Genomic DNA, 22,112 nt, shown 5'->3' on the forward strand with positions numbered 1-22,112 from the left:
ATGAGTCTTCAGTAAACAGTTATGTATACACACACACACTGCTATCCTATCTCAGAGCTCTAGTTGTTCGTATCTATTTTCGCCAGGCTGCTTGGCCTTTCATCAAACAACCAGATTTTGGCTGTTTGTCTCCAGGTGTGTTTGTGTGTGTGTGTGTGTGTGTGTTTGTGTTTGTGGGTGTGTGTGCTTGGAGTTTTTTTTTTTTTATATGTGTGTTTGTAGCCCCTTGTGTGCCGGGCATTGTTTATGCTTTAGCCGACCAGTGAACAAGCAAGCTGTTGGAAACATCCATTTTTTTATTGGTTCATGAGTTCAAATATACAAAAGTATAAAACTACTTTTGCGTTGTATTTTTTTTTTTTATCAATTAGGTACAGTGGGGTCCAAAAAATCTGAGACTGAGATACAAGTGAAAATGGTTCTGTTTTACATTTTCTTAATACAAAAAGTTTTTTTTTTTTTTTTTTTTTTTTTTTTTTAAATCAGAGTAACAGTATGAGTGAACTTAAAATTGAATTTAAGATTTTTTTAAATAATTTTTTTTTATAGTATTTGGTATGATTTGGATTGCTTTATATTCTAGTGCATACTGTACAACGACGGTGCGGAGCGAGACTGGGATGGACACCTGGAGTGAATTATCTGGATAAAGCCACAACCAGAGCTGCAGTCGGGAGAGACACAAGGACGCTGTGTCTGTCTGTGTGAAGCTGAAAAGCACCCCGTTAATGTGTGTTCATGCTGCTGAAAAGCAGTGGTGTTGAAAGTTTTGTTACACTGAAAAGTGCTGACAATAAAGTGTTTTATGTTGGATGTTTGCCCGGCTCCCGCCTCCTTCAGATAGTTAAAGAACGAAACCCGGGACTTTGGAGGAAGACCATGCTCTCCCGGAGTCCTCGCTGCTGGCTCAAGAACGCAGCGCTGAGGATACACGATCTGGTGGTACTGAAGCGGTTCGTCAGCAGGCAACCAAAAAGGACGGCTGAGCGAGCCCAGTGCCATCGCCAGCATCGCTGACAGAGGTGTTCTAGCTGACTGAGGACCGGGTGGGCAGCGTGTTTGGGAGCCGACAAGTTTTTTTCTTCTCTCTCTCTCTCTATCTCTCTCTCTCTCCTTCTCTTGCTCCTCCCTCCCCCTCTCCTTCCCCTAGAGCTGTTCCTGTTTCCCGGAGGTGGGGAAAACCATCAGGCGCTGGGTCGGCTGAAAGGGCAGCGGCTCCTCTCCAGAAATGTGGGGAGTAAGGCACAGGCCAGAGAGCTTCCCAGCCTGAGTCGGGCGATGGGGGTATGTGGTGGGCGGGGCCGAGCAACGACGGTGCGGAGTGAGACTGGGATGGACACCTGGAGCAAATTATCTTGCCCAGTTGTTGGTGATTGTGGTGTTGGCGGGCGAGAGATAAAGCCGCAACCAGAGCTGCAGTCGGGAGAGACACAGAGAGAGAGAGACGCAAGGAAGCTGTGTGTGTCGGTGTGGAGCTGAAAAGCACCCCGTTAATGTGTGTTGGTGCTGCTGAAAAGCAGTGGCGTTGAATGTTTTGTTACACTGAAAAGTGCAATAAGACAATAAAGTGTCTTACGTTGGATGTTTGCCCAGCTCCCTTCTCCTTCAGAGAGTTAAAGAACTTTGTTACAATCGAATATAGAAATGGTGCAGAATCTTACGTATTCTTTATTTTATGTCATACCTTTGTTTTAAAAATTTCAATCAAGTTTATTCCCAGGTTTAAATGAAAATAAATAAATAATAAAAAATCTCAGCTTTTCAATGTGGTCTCAGACTTTTGGACCCCACTGTATGTGAAAGCTTGAGAACAGGATGCTGTTGTTTAAATGTGGTGGTTATGAATAAATAATTTAAATGTTTCACACTTTATTATGCAGTAAAACCCCTGAAGTAGGGATCAATTCCAGCATGGGTGGAGGATTTGCCAGTATCAATACTTGCAGCAGTCTGAAGCGGTTTTGACAGTGATGTCCTTTGTTAAGTGGATGTATGTATTGATGTTTCTTCAGCTGGAGACAGAGGACAACACCAGTCTGAGGATCATGGATGCTCTGGTGGGTCATCTACATCAGATCCAGATCAGAGCTAAGGACGCCCTGATCAATCACAGCCAGTGGAGTGAATGGAGTCATGTGGTAGAGGCCCGACCTTGGATCAGTGAGTGACCCAACACACACAAACAGATCCTCACTGAGATCTCTGAGATAAAAAAAAAGAAGAGAGATTTAAAAGTTTTAAAAATTTAATTCAAAACACATCCCAAATTCTTAGATATGTAATGTTTTTATTCATGTTGGTTTCATAATTTTTTTTTAAAACATTTTCTACTATAAAATAGTTTATAGACTAAAAATGTCAAGTAGTTTTAAAATGCTTTTCTTGCATCTTGAACACATGATTGTACACAATTTAGAATTATTTTAAATTGTTGTGATTTATTTTATTTTTTTTATGTCGTGAACATCAACTCCATTTGACCAGTACTATCCATTTGTCATAGGTTTACTCAGTTTTTTTATAGTACATTTTTTTTTACATTTAAAATTATGTCAAAGTACTTATGCCAAATTTCTTTCTTTTTTTTTTTTATTTCTTTTTTTTTTTAAGAATTTCAGCCTTTTAATGAGTCTTTTATTATTATTATTATTATTTTACGTTTTCTGGACATTTACACCACAAAAAATAAATAAATAAATACAATTTTAGACCCCCTAAAAATATCAAAATAAAATTTCATTTAGAAATTGAACATGTTTTTCATAGATAAGTTGAAGTCATCTTTGTATGAATTGTATTTTGAATGTATTTTTGAATAATGTAATAGGATCCACACATAAAAAAAAATAAAAAAAATAAATAACATTGAAGGAATAGTTCATCCAAAAATGAAAACTGTCATCATTTACTCACCCTCATGTTGTTTCAAACCTCAGTGACTTTCTCTCTTCGGCAGAACACAAAAGGAGGGAATTTAAAGACTGTTTTCCACACAATTACAATGGACAGGGAGGGACAAAAGCTTTCAAACTTCAAAAACGAAGCAAAGCACAATAAAAGTGTCATAAAAGTTGTCCATAACACTTGTGCACTATATTTAAAGTCTTCTGAAGCCATACGATAACATTTCTTTGAGCAACAAACCAAAATTTATGGCTCATTTATGGCTATTCTTCCTCTCCAATGAGCTGTTAACTGCTGCAGCCAAATCAGTGAGTTTGTGAATGAAACAACTAGACCAATTCACAAATTTGTTCACGAATCAGATATCGCCACACTCATGAACTCGCATGAATACGTCAAAGCTAGGGCATATGTAAAGGTTTTCAGTGAATAATGGCTTAAATTTGAGTCTGTGTATTACACAAAAATATCATATGTCTTCAGAACACTTGGAATATTTGCTGCTTTTGCCTCCTTTTTTTAAACTTGAAAGTTTGGACTGCACTGAATATCATCGAATTTTCTCCTTTTAAGTCCCATGGAAGAAAGAACATCACGCAGGTTTGGAATGCCATGAGAGTAGGTAAATTGCAGAATTTTTGTTTTTAGGTGAACTGTACCTTTAAGTACAGTATGTATAACAGGGCTGGGAGCTTGCAGTGCATTGGCGTTGAGTATGTTTATGGCCTTACACTCATTAACAAATGCATTACTCAAAACCAGAATCACTTTCTGTTTACTGATACAATGGCCTCAAACATTTTTGACACTTATAGTAAGACACTTAAAAATGTATACATTTAATTGCAGTAAATGAAGTCAAAACAACATAATTTGACAAAGTAGAGGTAGAAAATTTCCTATGGTTCTCCTGGAAGGAACCATGCTTTCCTTTGACTTGAGAGAAACTGCACCATTAGTGTTGCCCTTTGGGTTGTCAGTGTTTTAAAATGTGTATTCTGTTGCTGTTATGTTGACATGATTTGAGAGTGGAGCTGGTCATGAATAATTCATATGCAATATAAATATATTTAATTATATTTGTTTTACAATTTTAGACCCTTGGGAAGAGCCAACAGAGGAACCACTGGATTTTAGCTATTCATTTTTCAACTTGTCATTTCCAGTTCGGGCAACAGACAAGTCTCTAGGTATTCTTTCAAAATGTCATACTCTATAAATTGAAGTAATTCAAAGAAAATTCTAAAAGTAAACATACAAGGGGTTGCTTTTCTTTTCTGTTTGACAATTTATCTTTCCTTCCCATAACAACTGAGAGATCTCGGAAGGGAACATTACACACATTCACAGATTGAACATGTAGTATTAGATGCGTTTGAGATGTTATCCAGATTCTTTTTTTTATCGCCCCCGTTAAACGTTATCCAGATGGTTTGGAATTGTGTGTGGTGGGCGGAGCTTTGCTCATTGTATTGCTTTGACCAATCGGAGAATAACAGCCCTGCCTAATGCTGTCATGTGGCAGACACCAACATGACTCATTCTGCTGTTAATTAGCTAACTGTTTCCAGTCCCTTTTATTTAGAACTGTACTTTTCTAGCATGTGTCCTCACTGTACAGAGTGCAACTGTCATAATTATCAGCTCAAGACCTGGATGATGGAATTGTATTTGAGTCATAAAGTACTTTAATAAAGAGTATTTTTATGATAAATGTGGGTTTGTACCACAATAAGGGTTTGTATCATTTTTTATAACATTTAAAATGGTGTAATTTTTACATACAGTACAATGGGGTCCAAAAGTCTGAGACTACATCAAAAATCTGGGATTTTTTTTTACCCTTTAAACCTGGAAATATATATATATAAGTTTGCTCAAAAGTTTGCTTACCCTTGGAGAATTGGTAATATATGTGCCATTTTAAAAGAAAACATGAGTGAGCAGGCAAAACACATTTCTATTATTTCTTATGGGATTCATATTCAACTGTTGGTTATAACAGAATGGCACAATCATAAAACAAAACATGGCAACAAAGAAAAAAATGAAATGACCCCTGTTCATTAGTCTGCATACCCTTAGTTCTTAATACTGTGTATTGCCCCCTTTAGCATCAATGACAGCGTGCAGTCTTTTGTAATAGTTGTCTATGAGGCCCCAAATTCTTGCAGGTGGTATAGCTGCCCATTCGTCTTGGCAAAATGCCTCCAGGTCATGCAAAGTCTTTGGTCGTCTTGCATGAACCGCACGTTTGAGATCTCCCCAGAGTGGCTCGATGATATTAAGGTCAGGAGACTGTGATGGCCGCTCCAGAACCTTCACCTTTTTCTACTGTAACCACTGGAGGGTCAACTTGGCCTTGTGCTTAGGGTCATTGTCATGCTGGAAAGTCCAAGAGCATCCCATGCGCAGCTTTCGTGCAGAAGAATGCAAATTGTCTGCCAGTATTTTCTGATAACATGCTGCATTCATCTTGCCATCAATTTTCACAAGATTCCCCGTGCCTTTAGAGCTCACACACCCCCAACACATCAGTGAGCCACCACCATGCTTCACAGTGGGGATGGTATTCTTTTCATTACAGGCCTTGTTGAGCCCTTTCCAAACATAGCGCTTATGGCTGTGACCATAAAGCTCTATTTTGGTCTCGTCACTCCAAATTACAGTGTGCCAGAAGCTGTGAGGCATGTCAAGGTGTTGTCAGGCATATTGTAACCGGGCTTTTTGTGGCATTGCCGCAGTAAAGGCTTCTTTCTGGCAACTTGACCATGCAGCTCATTTTTGTTCAAGTATCGTCGTATTGTGCTCCTTGAAACAACAACACCGTCTTTTTGCAGAGCAGCCTGTATTTCTCCTGAGGTTACCTGTGGGTTTTTCTTTCTATCCCGAACAATTCTTCTGGCAGTTGTGGCTGAAATCTTTCTTGGTCTACCTGACATTGGCTTGGTATCAAGAGATCCCCGAATTTTCCACTTCTTAATAAGTGATTGAACAGTATTGACTGGCATTTTCAAGGCTTTGGATATCTTTTTATATCCTTTTCCATCTCTATAAATTTCCATTACCTTGTTACACAGGTCTTTTGACAGTTCTTTTCTGCTCCCCATGGCTCAGTATCTAGCCTGCTCAGTGCATCCACGTGAGAGCTAACAAACTCATTGACTATTTATACACAGACACTAATTGCAATTTAAAAAGCCACAGGTGTGGGAAATTAACCTTTAATTGCCATTTAAACCTGTGTGTGTCACCTTGTGTGTCTGTAACAAGGCCAAACATTCAAGGGTATGTAAACTTTTGATCAGGGCCATTTAGGTGATTTCTGTTATCATTATGATTTAAAAAGGAGCCAAACAACTATGTGATAATAAATAGCTTTATATGATCACTATCCTTAAATAAAAGTTTTTTTTTTTTTTTTTTTTTTTTTTTTGGCATAATCAGTCATATTTTCAAAATCAATGCCAAAATTTCACAATTTCTGCCAGGGTATGCAAACTTTTGAGCACAACTGTGTGTGTTTATATATATATATATATATATATATATATACACACACACACACACACACACACACCGATCAGCCACAACATTAAGACCATCTGCCTAATATTGTGTAGGTCCCCCTTGTGCCTCCAAAACAGCGCCAACCTGCATCTCTGAATAGCATTCTGAGATGATATTCTTCTCACCACAATTGTACAGAGCAGTTATCTGAGTTACCATAGACTTTGTCAGTTTGAAACTGTCTGGCCATTCTCTGTTGACTTCTCTCATCAACAAGGCATTTCCATCCATAGAATTGCCGGTCACTGGATGTTTTTTGTTTTTGGCACCATTCTGAGTAAATTCTAGAGACTGCTATGCGTGAAAATCCCAGGAGATCAGCAGTTACAGAAGTACTCAAACCAGCCCATCTGGCACCAGCAATCATCCATGCAATTAACTAATCAGCCATTCGTGTGGCAGCAGTGCATAAAATCATGCAGATATGGGTCAAGAGCATCAGTTAATGTTCACATCAACCATCAGAATGGGGGGAAAATGTGATCGCAGTGATTTGGACCATGGCATGATTGTTGGTGCCAGATGACACAAAACCAGACACAAAAATGGTTCACTGACCACAAAATCAAGGTTCTGCCATGGCTATCCCAGCCTCCTGACCTGAACCCCATAGAAAACCTGTGGGGTGAACTGAAGAGGAGAGTCCACCAGCGTGGACCTCTGAATTTGAAGGATCTGGAGAGATTCTGTGTGGAGGAATGGTCTCAGATCTCTTGTCATGTGTTCTCCAACCTTCATTATGCATTATAGGAGAAGACTCAGAGCTGTTATCTTGGCAAAAGCAGGTTGCACAAAGTATTGAAAACAAGGGTGCCAATAATTGTGTCATACATATATTTGACAAAAATATTTGTTTTTTGATAAAACTTTGTGTTGTGTTTGGAATTGTTTAATATCTATTTGAGGATAGATTTTTGTGAATATTTTGAATGAAAAACCAAAAGGATAAAAAATAAGGGTATATTTTTCACAGCATTCTTTTCTCATATTTACCAAGGGTGCCAATGTTTTTGGCTGCAACTATGTGTGTGTGTGTGTATATATATATATATAATATATTGTAAATAAGTTTGTTTTAAGAAAATAAAATGTAAAATGGATTCACAGTTTTTACAGTATTTAGCAAAAAAAGAAATACCAACACTAAAATCAGCATCTGTCAAAAGTTGAACAACGGTCTGTTACGCTGGTTTTATGCTGATTTTAATAGTCATGTGAACTTCCAAGAAGCAGATTGCCAGAAGAATAATTAACATTTTTCAGAAGTTAGATAACTGGAACATATTGTAGGTATGAACATACGTGCAAAGGAATGTCTTCATTGCTTGAGCGCTGTGTTGAGGAGAGCAAAACACAAGGATAATGAATGCAACAATCTTGAGACAAACCAAAAATATATTCCAAACTGGTCCATTTTACAGTATTTTTCAGGATAGAGAATTAGAAAAAAAGAGGGGGGAAAGCATTTTTATTAATGACTGTACCATTTTAATTTTTTTTTTTTTTTTTTTTTTGTGCTACCCTCACAATCACTATGTAAAACAATAATATTTCAATAGTAATGGGGGGAAAAAAATACAATCAATAAACAGTATGTCTCATTTTAATTTTTGTTTTTGTTTTGTTTTTGCTTTGTTTTTGTGGTTTGGTTTGTTTTTTCTTTTGTTTTAGATTCATCGTTAGGCTTAAATGGAAGCCTTGGCCTGTTGGTTTTACTGGGGCTGTTTGCTGCAGTCATGGTGGCCATGATGTTAACAATCATAGCCCTTCTATGGTAAACTTTGTGCTTTATATGTATCTGCATTTCATTACAAAATGCATATATGAATCTCAGTGATCTTATCTTATTATTTCTTAATAGGGTGAGACAAAAGAAACGAGACAATGTGATGAAACAGGAACTGACCTCCATGGTGAAGATGAAGTCCATACCGATCTGAAGTGAGTCTCTATTCTTACATTTCAGGGGTCTATCTTGTGAACCTTACATTGTCCACGTACACACTGCAAAGTCTTTCAAAGTAAAAATATGCATTTAAATGCTGGAATGAATCCTCAAATTTCATTCAATGTGTGTACAGAATATTGGAGTCACTTTCAAACAAATCTCCATTTACTATCAGTGAATAGAACAAAACCTGTGCTTATTACAATCATACAGCACCATAGTTTATAGACAGTTTATTATGAGCTAAGGACATCCATTGTAATTCTAAAAGCTAAAACTAAAGCTGAGTACAAAGACACAAATGGCATGTGTTTACTTCGAACTTTGTGATGTGACATTCCTTGATCATCATCTTTAGATCTAAATTTGTGACTCATATGGAAAATATCTAGATGTAAGCTTGATGATTTATACAATTATGTGCCTGTTCTGTATTAGCCTGTAATCTTCCAAAGTCTTTCACATGGTGTAATAATTAAAGGAATGTCATTTCAGTCCATGGGTGCTCGTGCGCAACCTCAATTTATTTTTTACTGTGTTTATAATTTATTTATTACTGTGTTACATTTTAATGCTTTCAATGGAGTAGGTAGACCTGTTAATGTATTAAAATTTAGGCTTAATAATTATTCATACATTTTTATTAAATTATTTTGTATTTATAATATTGAAGATGAAAATATAAATAGTGGGATAATTTTAACTATAAAATTAATTTTTCATAGTGGTTAAGTGAAAAATGCATAATGCATTGTGTTGAACAGAAGAATGCACAACTGTAAAAAGATTCAAAATCTTTTCCGAGCATTCAATGTATTTATGGAGTACAGGGAGTTTGGTTCATGCAAAAAAAAAAAGTAAAAAAATAGAGAAATAATACTGTTGTTACGCTAATTATTATGCCAGTATGAATAAAGGATAATATCATGTCTGAATTTATGCAAACTAACAGAAATAGACAAGGTAGACTGCTGATTATGCATAATAGATTTGCATATCATCGCAGGATCATTTACTGAACCAGTAATTGAAATATAAATGAAATCTGTCGTCTATACAGGCAGATAAGTCTGATATCTAAACCAAGCAGGCTCACAGAATTAAACAAATAAATGACAAATAATGATTAAGTAAAGGTGCAGTACAGTATCACCTACCTTTCCAAGTGTATTCTCCAAATTTTTCACAATATGCATAATATATTGCAATTGGGGAAGAAAAGAACAACTTTTTTTTTTTCCTCCACTTTTCTCCCCAATTTAGAATGCCCAATTGACAATGCGCTCTAAGTCCTCATGGTGGCGTAGTGACTCACCTCAATCCAGGTGGCGGAGGACAAATCTCAGTTGTCTCTTCATCTGAGACCATCAATATTACGTGGCTTGTTGAGCGCGTTACCGCAGAGACATAGCACGTGTGGAGGTTTCACGCTATTCCCTGCGGCATCCACGCACAACTCACCACGCGCCCCACCGAGAGTGAGAACCACATTATAGCGACCACGAGGAGGTTATCCCATGTGACTCTACCCTCCCTAGCAACCGGGCCAATTTGGTTGCTTAGGAGACCTGGCTGGAGTCACTCAGCACGCCCTGGATTCGAACTCACGACTCCAGGGGTAGTAGTCAGCGTCTTTACTCACTGAGCTACCCAGAAAGAACAACTATTAATGCAGCTTTACAGAAAATCATGCTGTAACAAAAATTGAAGCTGTGATGTCTGTAATGCCTTCATTCAATTAATCATTGTGTGATTTAAATGAATAATGTGATTGTAGATTATTTACATTTACATTTATGCATTTGGCAGACGCTTTTATCCAAAGCGACTTACAGTGCCCTGATTACAGGGACAATCCCCCTGGAGCAACCTGGAGTTAAGTGCCTTGCTCAAGGACACAATGGTGGTGGCTGTGGGGATTGAACCAACAACCTTCCGCTTACCAGTTCAGTGCCTTAAGATTATGGCAAGATTATGCCTTAAAAAAATCTTTTAACTTATTTTGCTTATATACTGTAGACAAACGCAATTATGAACAATGAGGCAGAAATCCAAACTAAACTTTCTCCTACCTTGGCTGTCAAAAATTCTTGAGAAAGTAGTTCTATTGCAGTTAACCCCATTTTTGGAGAAGAATAATATCTTGGAAAAATTTCAGTCAGGTTTTAGGACGGGTTATAGCACAGAGTCTGCTCTTTTAAGAGTTGACCTGCTTATAATTAGGGATTCAGGCAATTATGCTGCTTTAATTTTACTTGATCTGAATGCAGCATCTGGTACTATAGATCATGCGTGTCTCATTGAGCAGTTATCTAAAATGGTGGGGATCAGTGGGATTGCTCTTCAGTGGTTCTTCTCTAATCCTGCAAATAGAGTGTTCTTAGTAAAGATTGGCGACTTCTCATCGTCCCTTGCGCCTGTTACTTGTGGGGTTCCTCAGGGGTCTGTTTTGGGGCCTATGTTGTTTTCTTTGTATATGCTTCCTTTGGGCATGATTTTTAGAAATATGATATCATGTTAATGCTGACGTTACTCAAATTTATCTGCCCTTGAAATCCAGCAACAGTGTTTTTAATTCTTTATTGGCATGCTTGGAAGAGCTTAAAAGTTGGTTGGCTCACAATCTACTCCAATTAAATACAGGGAAGACAGAGATAATGATTTATGGGCCAGCCGATGGAGCATTGAACATTTCTCCAAATCTGGGTCCATGGTCAGCCCATCTTCAGAGTCAAATTAGAAACTTGGGGGTTGTCCTTGATCTGGATCTTAAACTAGATAAGCAGATAAATGCTGTGGTTAAGAGCTGCTTTTTCCAAATCAGAGCAATTGCTAAGCTTAAGCGCATTGTTTCAGCCAATGATTTGTAGAAAGTGATTCATGCCTGTATTTCATCGCATTTAGATTACTGCAATGTACTTTATATCGGATCCTGTCAGGCCTCGAGTTAGAGACTGCAGCTAATTCAAAACTCAGCAGCAAGGCTGCTTGTTGGGGCAAAGAAGGGGGATCACATCTCGCCAATTCTGGCTTCGCTTTGCTGGCTGCTGGTTGAATTTAGGATAAAATATAAGGTATTACTGTATGTGTTTAAAGCAGTCCATGGAATGGCTCCCGCTTATGTGTCTGGCCTAATTTCTTTACAGCAGCCTTGGAGAACACTAAGATCAGCTTACAAATTATTACTCTTGGTGCCTCGATCTAATTTTAAATCAAAAGGTGATCGTGCCTTTTCAGTTGCAGGGCCTAGATTATGGAACGGTCTGCCACTAGATTAGAATTAGAGCTGCTCCTAGCGTTTCTACTTTTAAAGCTCATGTTAAAATGTATTTGTATTCCTTGGCCTTTGAGTAGAGGCATTGGTGTATTGTTTGATGTTTTAATGTGGTCTGTAATTTGTATTTTTATGTTTTCTGGCTTTTATGAATGTACAGCACTTTGAGCTACCATGTAGTTGGAAAGTGCTTTATAAATAAATGAATGAATGAATGAATGAATTTAAATTGCATGTTTGGTTCCTCATTCACGCACCCTGCATCTATTGCAAGAGTGCGCGTGTAATCTGCATGGCCTCTGTAGCACACTGGGTGTTATTATAGTAATTATAATTGTGAGTAAATAAAGGAATTTAAAATTTGGGCTTTTAAATTCATTTTTTTTTTTTCTCTTTTTTTTTTTTTTTTTTTTTTCTCTCTCAAGATTTAAGAAGTTCTCAGTCTCCAGTTCGGCCCTCATAGGGCATCAGGATAGGGAATCACCACCAATGCCACTGCGGCGCTGACAGACTACATAACCCACAATCCACCTCTCCTCTCGCTGCTCAGGGGATGGGCTCCTTTTGGCTGAGTTCTGAGTCCCGTGAACTGTGAACATGTACAGGTCTACAATGTAGCACAATGCAATGGAAAAACACAAAGATTTCTTTCTTTTTCTTTCTTCCTTTCTTTCTTTCTTTCTTTCTTTTTCTTTCTTTTTCTTTCTTTCAAAAGGCTTGGACAATCAAAAACTATCAAAAGTTTCCTATACTCCCCATACTCCACTATACTCCATCTGTGACTCTTGGAATGCTGTGAAAAAGTTGAGCAGTCAGCTGGATGTGTGCAGCGCATGGGGCATTATGGAAAAACTGCTGTTGTCTACGTTTCAGTACACAAAAACTCACTCGTCTGGCAAAAACGGGACTCGATAACCTTAAACAGCTGCTATCTGTGGAGTACATAATATTTGCCATTGTCTTGGCACTCCACTGATGGATACAGATTTTTTTCCACAACACTGTTTCGTGAAAATGTCTAAGATCGAATTTCATGACAGGTGGACACGTCTGCAACTGATTTTTGTAACTGGTTAGTTTTCAACCAGATCTTAAGCATCTAGTTCTCTGCAGTAAACTCCCATAAATTGCATTTAACTGCAAAAATAAATCAATAAATCTTAATCAGTTTTTTAATTGTTTTCTAGTAAAAGTAAATAAACACCCCTAAGCATCCTTAAAACAAGACACATTTACTATAAGCAGTATTGTGTAAGAGAACAAGACTTGCTTTTAGAGAGTATACCTTGAATTAAGTCCCACCCCACTGTCATTTTTATCTTGTTTAAGTATATATGTCACAAAATTCTGTTAATTTAGACATAATCAAGAAGTCCTATTGTCTTATTGCTTCTCAAGTAAATGTATCTTGTTGTAAGGCTGTTTAGATATTTTTACTGGAAAACAAGACAAAAATGATTTTTTATTTTATTTATTTTTTTGTGATGTTCATCTTGACACGAACCTTGGAGGTAATGTCTTGAAAGTACAGTATACCCCAGTAACGATTATCAGTACTGTGACACACAAGCCTCATTGACTGCCTACAATGAGTGACACAAACTTCGGCAAGCTGGTGTTTAACAGAAATTGGACCTTCAATGCAATGAATGCATTTCATTTCTGTTTTCCCTCCTTGGAATAGACTTATTTTTCAACTAAAGAAAATGTTCATCCTCAGTGCATTGAATCGAGACATGAATGTAAATCAATCTTACAATGTCACGCATTTGTAAGGTGATGTGTTTATATCTTAAAGCTGATTTGTTTCTATGTTGAAGCTAATGCATATTCATGATATTAGAATTCTATTGAAGCTCATCTACAAAGTTATATTGTTATACATTTATGCAGTTATATTGTATATAATTTCTATACAGCGGATTGTTCTGTTGTACATTGATTCCCCAGTGATATAAAGCTCAAGTGCATGCGTTTTGTTTTCCTTTTATACATGCTAAATCATCATACTTGTCCTTTCTAGGTATAAACAAAAAAATTAACATTGTCTATACAAAGACATAAGTGTGTTATGTTGACATTATAAAGTCTTTGTATCTGAAATGAGATGTATCCATAACCATCAAATGTTATCTCGCCCTCCTGTATCGTTGCGTCTTTGATGGTGCTGCTTATCAAATTCTTAAAACTTACATTTCTAATCAGTCTTTTGTACAACATTAGGTATTGATTAGGTTTTTGATGTTTTAAAATGCAAGTTCTTTGTGCTCCTCACTCAAAAAAAGAAATAACTCTTTGGCTGAACTTGATTCAATCATGGACAGTGGTTGCACATGTTTGAAATGAGTTTCTTTAAATGAAAAGCACCATGTAATATCAACTTAAATACTTCAAGTAGCGGAAACCTAATTGAATCAAGTAAACCCAACAAAATGTAACATGTCAAAATAATTTAAATGAAACTCTTTTAGTGAAAGGCCAGCTAGTGACAGGAATGTTAGCATGCTAAATATATGCTGGTGGGAAGCACTAGTGAGAGCAGCTTGGTAATTATGCTGTAGTTAACAGCAATTGCTCAATGGATGAAGCAGTAGTACTTTATTTTACAGTACTGGTCTACATTTACTATATATTACAACAACTACAGTAAATATTAGGTACTAACCCTAAACCTAACCTCAACCCTACCTTAACCCATATTAAGTACATGTAGTTACCTAATATTACTCAGTACTTTCTTGGGTAAGAACACTATAAGTATACTGAAAGTACATGTACTGTAAAATAAAGTGCAACCAATAAAGCAATATGTAGAGTACTCAAAATGTCAATCTCCACTTTTCACATATATAACATGGGGTAACCCCCAAAACTACTGAAATTCTTTTAAATCTCAACATCACAAAACATTAAAGGAATATTCCAGGTTCAATACAAGTTAAGCTCAATCGACAGCATTTGTAGCATAATACTGATTAAAAATAAATTTCGACTCGTTCCTCCTTTTCTTTAAAAAATTCAAAAATCTGGTTACAGGGAGCCACTTACAATAGAAGTGAATGGGGCCAGTTTTTTTGTTAAAATGCCCACTGTTTCAAAAGTTTAGCCACAAGACATAAACAGCATGCGTGTAAACATGATTTTAGTTTGATAAAATCACTTACTAACCTTTTCTGTGTAAAGTTATAGCCAATTTTACATCTTCGTTGCCATGATGATGTTATGTCAACAAACCTTATAATCCTAAAACTACTGTAAAAATGATAATTTAAACAACTTTACAGCTCAAATAATACATGAGTTTTAACAGAAGAATTAATGTAAGTGCTTCTGTAAAACTATAAGTTTCACATTTCTGCCTTTAAACCCTCTAAAAATTGGCCCCCATTCACTTCCATTGTAAGTGCCTCACTGTAGCCTTGATTTTTGCTTTTGTTAATGAAAAGGAGGGATGATTCGAAATTAATTTGTGGTAATCAGCATTATGCCACAAGTTTAACTTGTACTAAACCCGGAATATTAATTTAAACACTAACAAATCTCCCCCTTTATATTCATCTTGCACAAAGACACATAAAATAACACTTTATTTTAACATTTACTCTCTCTGTCGAGTCCCATACAAAGCCTGTTTCAGTTAACCAAACAAAAAATATTTTTCCCAATATGTTGTCCCAATGCAAATGGATTAAGTACAGCTGACAAGACACTTTTTATAGTTGAATCAGCTTAGTTAATTTAAGTCCCCATTTACATACATTTTTGAGTAATATGAACATGGGAGAACTGAGTAAAGCTAAGGATAGGGAAAGGTCTTTTTTCTTTTCTTTTTTCTTTTCTTAGTGCTTGCTAAGACACGGGATTTTTGCCGAATGTCTTTGGAAGTCATCCTGATCATTCAAAGTCAGTGATATTTTCTGGTGATGTCAGCAAACGTGCACAAACACCAAAAGAACATCTAAAATATCTCACTTCTTTTTTTATTAAAGATTCACTGTGATAATTCAAGGGAAAATTGACTGAAGACTTTTGTTTCTTCATGCATATTTGCACCATTGACTCATAACCTCTGCTATTTTTGTGCCTTTTTGTACTGTTTCTGTTCCACCTGTAGTAGTGCATTTATGGACTGCAATATTTATACTGAAACTTGCCTGAGATTGGTGCTCTTATGATATCCCCCTTTAAATTAGATTTTGATAAAAAAAATAAAAATAAAAAAAAAGGTTTTGTCAGCTTTTCCAGTGGCCAGTTTGGTGATATTAGTTTAGCAGATGTACTTGTGCCCTGCTTTTGTTAAAGTTGTGCATGTGGGCAATAATAACATTCTGTTGGAGTTTAACACTTTGTAAAGTTATGGGTTGGTTAATGGTTGGTGCTGTGGTTGAAGGTTTAAGAGGTAGAAATGTGTTTCTGCTTGTGGAGAAGTAGAAGACTTCTGGTCCAGTTTTGGAACATGATACTATACTGTATATTGCATGTCCCAACTATGTATAGTACTGATGTCATAGACGAGATGCAATTAAGACTGTTTGATTAAAATATTATTTTTCTGTAGTACTCAAATGTTATCACGATCATGAACATTTAGTAAAGCATCTGAAAATTGTAACGTGCTTTTTCAAGAAATTGGTAAAACTTTACAATTAGGTTGTATATGTTATCTTTAGTTAATGCAATAACATTACATGAACTATCAATGAACATTACTATTACAGTATTTATTAATCTTGGTTAATGTTCATTTCGACATACACATTTTCAGCATTGAATGGTTTTTAAACTCTAACATTATTTATTGCATTATGAACTAACAAGGAATAATAGTATTTCTATAAATAGACCAAGATTAAGAAATGCTGTATTGTTCATTAGGAAATGATACCTTATGCATTTACTAATGTTAATGTACAAAGCATTATTGTAAATTGTTAACAAAATATCTTCTCACAATTGTTACTTTCATTGATTTGTTTATTTTTAGACCTGTGTTGAACAATGCCATCTGTAACTGACTCACTAAAGATGTGTTGGCCTGCAGTGCAGTTCTAATTCCTCCACTCTGACCAACAAGTCTTGCATCAGATAAATTTAATCTCACACTGATGAAAGATGCAAGATTCCAGAACACAAAGCCAATGGAAACAAGCTATCCATCTATTATTAGCATCTATATATCAGCTACAACATTATTTATTATCTCATTACAATGGCACCAGTCAAGGCGTGGGATATATCAGGCAGCAAGTGAACAGTCAGTTCTTGCATTTGAATAAACCAGCCCGTCTGGCACCAACAATCATCCATACAATTATCTAACTACCCAATTGTGTGGCAGCAGTGCAGTGCGTAAAATCATCCAGATACGGGTCAGGAGCATCAGTTAATGTTCACGTCAAGCAACAGAATTGAGAAAAAATGTGATCTCAGTGATTTGGACCATGGCATGATTGTTGGTGCCATATGGGCTGGTTTGAGTATTTTGGTAACTGCTGATCTCCTGGGATTTTCAAGCACAACCGTCTCTAGAATTTACTCAGAATGGTGCCAAAAACAAAAAACATCCAATGAGGGGCAGTTCTGTGGATGGAAATGCCTTGTTGATGAGAGACATCAGCAGAGAATGGCCAGACTGGTTCGAACTGACAAAGTGTACGGTAACTCAGATAACCGCTCTGTACAATTGTGGTGAGAAGAAATGCTATTCTGAAATGCGGGTTGGCGCTGTTTTGGTGGCACGAGGGGGACCTACACAATATTAGGCAGATGGTTTTACTGTTGTGGCTGATCGGTGTGTATATATATCTTTTTATTTCCCATTTGCTCTTTAACATTTCTTCAATCTTGCATGCATGATATAAAATTCAAATCTAATTGCGGAGATAAAAAAACATTGGACTACTGTTGCATGTTAAATAGGGAAAGTTGAGCACAAAGATGTCCAGTATGTACATAGTATTTTTTTTTTCTTTTTTTTCTGTACAACATAAGATGTTTTATTATTTTTCTGTTCATATTTTTGTTAAATAAAAGTAATTTTATCAGAAGACCATGCCATGTAGTGATTTCATGAATACATTTCAGATTATTCAAATTCAATCTCCCAAATTTGGTACTTTGTTTAAATTGAGAATATAAATTTAAATTAAATGTCTGTTTGTAGCTTTATGTAGACTAAACAAAATTTCAGTTGCACAAATTCTCTAGCAGTGGTTTTGTATGTTGATTTCAAACAGGTTGCCGTGTTGTTGTCGTGACAAAAATAATACAATAAAAACAATAAAAATAAAAAAAACAATATGTGTTAAGTTTTTTTTTTTTTTTAAAAATAGGCATACTAGTGTTTTATATATTTGTTCAGGGCACAGTAACCCAGAGAAAAGTTCTTGCTAAAAAACAATTTATGATATTTGTCAAATATATACGTATATACAGTATACACACACACACACACACACAACAGTTAGTTCCGGTCCTTGAATCTGATTGGACAAGAGATGTTCCATGAGTACTGATGGTCTTACACAATCATCACTCGGACGCTTCACTGTGTGTATCACTCTGCTTGTGTTCGTGCAGTTCTAAACTAAAGTGTAAGAACAGTGCAGATTGCAACTGCTTTTATTTTCAGCAAACTTAACGTGTAAATATTTGTATCAAAATCAAATGTAACAGTCAGTATCTGGTGTGGCCACCAGCTGGATTAAGTACTACAATGCATCTCCTCCTCATGGACTGCACCAGATTTGCCAGTTCTTGCTGTGAGATATTAACCCACTCTTCCACCAAGGCACTTGCATTTCTGGGGGGAATGGCCCTAGCCCTCACCCTCCGATCCAACAGGTCCCAGACGTGCTCAATGGGATTGAGATCCGGGCTCTTCGTTGGCCATGGCAGAACACTGACATTCCGGTCTTGCAGGAAATCATGCACAGAATGAGCAGTATGGCTGGTGGCATTGTCATGCTGGAGGGTCATGTCAGGATGAGCCTGCAGGAAGGGTACCACATGAGGGAGGAGGATGTCTTTCCTGTAACGCACAGCATTGAGATTGCCTGCAATGACAACAAGCTCAGTCCGATGATGCTGTGACACACCGCCCCGGACCATGACGGACCCTTCACCTTCACCTCGATCCCGCTTCAGAGTACAGGCCTCGGTGTAACGCCCATTCCTTCAACGATAAATGCGAATCCAACCATCACCCCTGGTGAGACAAAACTGCAACTTGTCAGTGAAGAGCACTTTTTGATCAGCTGTCCTTCCTGTCTCATCAGTCCTCTCACAGTACGGACATTGCAATTTATTGCCCTGGCCACATCTGTAGTCTTCATGCCTCCATGCAGCATGCTTAAGGCACGTTCATGCAGATGAGTAGGGACCCTGGGCATCTTTCTTTTGGTGTTTTTCAGAGTCAGTAGAAAGGTCTCTTTAGTGTCCTAAGTTTTTATAACTGTGACCTTAATTGCCTACCATCTGTAAGCTGTTAGTGTCTTAACGACCGTTCCACAGGTGCATGTTCGTTCATTGTTTATGGTTCATTGAACAAGCATGGAAAACACTGTTAAAACATTTTACAATAAAGATCTGTAAAGTTATTTGGATTTGTACAAAATTATCTTTAAAATACATTGTCCTGAAAAAGGGATGTTACTTATTTTGCTGAGTTTATGTTAGCCAGCAGGTGGTGGCAAAAGAAAATTTTTGTGTGTAATATGAGCCAGTTAGGTGGCTTGAAGTAAGCCAGCATCAGTCAGTGTTTACATTCAACAGCACTACGTGATTGCTTGAATAACTACTACACTACTAAAGCCAGGAAATAGCTTTAAACGAACAACTTCAGCATTACGGTTCATCGTAGCTGAGATGCACAACAGACTGATTAATTACACAAACTCAAGGTGCTTACCTCTTACCGGACTTTCCACATTGGAAAGGACATACTGTTTAAAATGCAGGAGAAGATTACGGTTTCTATAGTGAACGACTCTTGCACACCGAAATAGGGAGAAATACCCCCGCTTGGACGGCTATTTTTCCACTGAGAATGCTGATCTTCAGAAAGCTGACAGCAACTCTGCTTGGGAATGGCAACAAGTGATGGCACACGCACCATCTCGCTCTTTCTCACACACAAACACACACACACACACACATCCATCCTTATTTATCCAATAACTTGGTAGAAACAGCACAAGCTGTGATACTATTTCTGAAGTGACATTTTCGAAATACTAACAAAGGCTTGGACGCATCATTTGGTTTGAACCAGCAACGGCAGATTCTGATCCGCACGTAAGAATGTAGTTCCATGCACAAATGTGTTTTTTATGACCGTATTCAGTTTTTCCTAATTGTTGAAAATTTACTTGTTAATTGAACTGTTGTATTTAAGCAATATCACACGAGCAAGAGTGCGATATGGCCCTAAATCAGCAATGCTGTGATTACCTACGGTCGAATCACAGCAGTGTTGATGTAGGGCCATATCATACTCTTGCTCGTGTGATATTACTTATATATATATATATATATATATAATTTATTTATTTATTTTTTTACCTTGAAAATTAGAAGATTTATGAAAACAACACAGACAATTTAATGAAAAGGAAATGTAATAATTTTGTACAAACTTGATGTGTTTTTGTTTTGTTTTTTCACTTCGGACAAACTTATTTGTCAATGACCTGAATGACCCATCACTATTGTAAAATGATTTTCTTCCAACCAGTGCAGTATTGTTCAAGAGAACAGTTGTGATGCACTATGGAGAGAATACTTTTTGATGAGTTCAAGTACCTCATTGAGACATCATTCAAATTGTAAAGAATAGAAGTCATAGCTTAATATAAAGTTTTCATTTACTATGGAAATATAACTTGTAAATAATAAAGATGGGTAAATGCAATTATGTTTTAACAAAGTGAGCATATACTTCCTCTTAGGGATGCAATTCTTGAGCTGTCAATGATACACACAGACATCAAGACTCAGCATACAAAACTCAACAACGGTGACAATCAACAAACTCATTTTCAGATTCATGCCGCAATGCATAGTGGGTGTCCATATAGTACAGAACACAGTACTGGCACCCAGCATGCATTGTGGCATGAGCCTGAAAATTAGTTTGTTGATTGTCACCGTTATTGCATTTTGTATGTGAAATGTTGATGTGTATGCATCTTATTAGCAGCTCAAATGATAATAAACTCTAAAGACAGTAACTGCTCAACTTGTCACAACAGTATCATATTGACCCATCTTTATTACCATATTCAGTCTGAGGGTACGTTTACACGACAACGATGAAAGGAAAAGTTTTCTTTTGTGTTTTTGAAAAGTTTGGCGTACAGACGACAACGTTGTCAAAACAATCCCCGTTTACACGGATCTACGAAAATGACTAAAAACGCTGTATTATGCCAGTAATTGGCTATGTCACTTTGTAAAGAAACACTACGCGCCTGCGCACATAAGCATTCTTCCACAGAGCGGTGAATACAAAATCTTGAGCAGCGCAAACACAGTCCTGTAGTCCGCCATTGTAGTTTTCAATGTCTCGCGCGCATGCCTATAGACAAAATGTAATACGCGTGCGCATGACATCATCGTTTTCACAAATTTGCATTTTTGGATGTTTACATGGAGACGATAATGGCATCGTTTTCAAAAACTTGCACTTTGAAAACCCGTTTTCAAATGTTTGCGTTTCAGGCCCCAAAACGTCGTTGTCGTGTAAACGAACAGCCAAAACGCATAAAACGTTTTCTGTTTTTAGTTGAAAACGTTGTCGTGTAAACGGCCCCTGAGTTTTAAAATTATTTTTTCCCAAATCATATTAGAATGCCAAATTGTAATTTATTTTATGTCTTAGTAAGAGATGCTTGAACTTATCCAAATATTTTTTTTTTTTCTATCACGATGCATTATTGTTGTTCTCTTGAACAATACTGCTCTGGTTGGAAGAAAATCATTTTATGATTATACAAAGTTCAACTGTCTAACCAAAGTGAACAATAATCACCATAATCGTGACTTCAAATTAAACAAAATGACATCAACACTAAATAGAGACAAACTTCTCTTAAAAATAACTTTTGTACACATATGAAAAACAAAATAACCTGCATTTCTTAAACAACCTTTCATGACATATTAAGAGATTGTTGTCCAACAGTCTATTTTATTTGCAGTTGATGTATATCTCAGTAAGAAAGATTCAGTTGTTGTGGTGTCTGCTGGTTTTTTCTCTTGTTTTCCTGTTCTTGTTGTTGCTCTTTCCTTCAGTAGACTCTGCTTGTTAACAGCAGGTGTCATCACTAATGAACAATCATCACTCAGAGAGTCTATCCACTTGATCTCATTAACTGCTTGGCCAATTCAACACAACACAGAGTAGATTCAACACTG

The 22,112-nt window shown here is 36.8% G+C and overlaps 1 protein-coding gene across 2 annotated transcripts in view; it reads left to right on the forward strand.

Moving 5' to 3' along the window:
- Positions 1-17,745, forward strand: part of LOC127432359 (ciliary neurotrophic factor receptor subunit alpha-like) — a 104,230-nt gene extending 86,485 nt beyond the window's left edge. For both annotated transcript variants that reach the window (XM_051683333.1, XM_051683334.1), the window contains exons 8-12: positions 2,013-2,160; positions 4,002-4,094; positions 8,146-8,248; positions 8,336-8,415; positions 12,122-17,745. In XM_051683333.1, the coding sequence (XP_051539293.1) occupies positions 2,013-2,160; positions 4,002-4,094; positions 8,146-8,248; positions 8,336-8,414 (423 nt within the window). In that variant the 3' untranslated portion in view covers position 8,415; positions 12,122-17,745. The remainder of the gene's footprint in view (positions 1-2,012; positions 2,161-4,001; positions 4,095-8,145; positions 8,249-8,335; positions 8,416-12,121) is intronic.
- Positions 17,746-22,112: the final 4,367 nt, after the last annotated feature.

The sequence above is a fragment of the Myxocyprinus asiaticus genome, chromosome 42, assembly GCF_019703515.2.
Source record: "Myxocyprinus asiaticus isolate MX2 ecotype Aquarium Trade chromosome 42, UBuf_Myxa_2, whole genome shotgun sequence".
In the NCBI taxonomy this organism is placed as follows: domain Eukaryota; kingdom Metazoa; phylum Chordata; class Actinopteri; order Cypriniformes; family Catostomidae; genus Myxocyprinus; species Myxocyprinus asiaticus.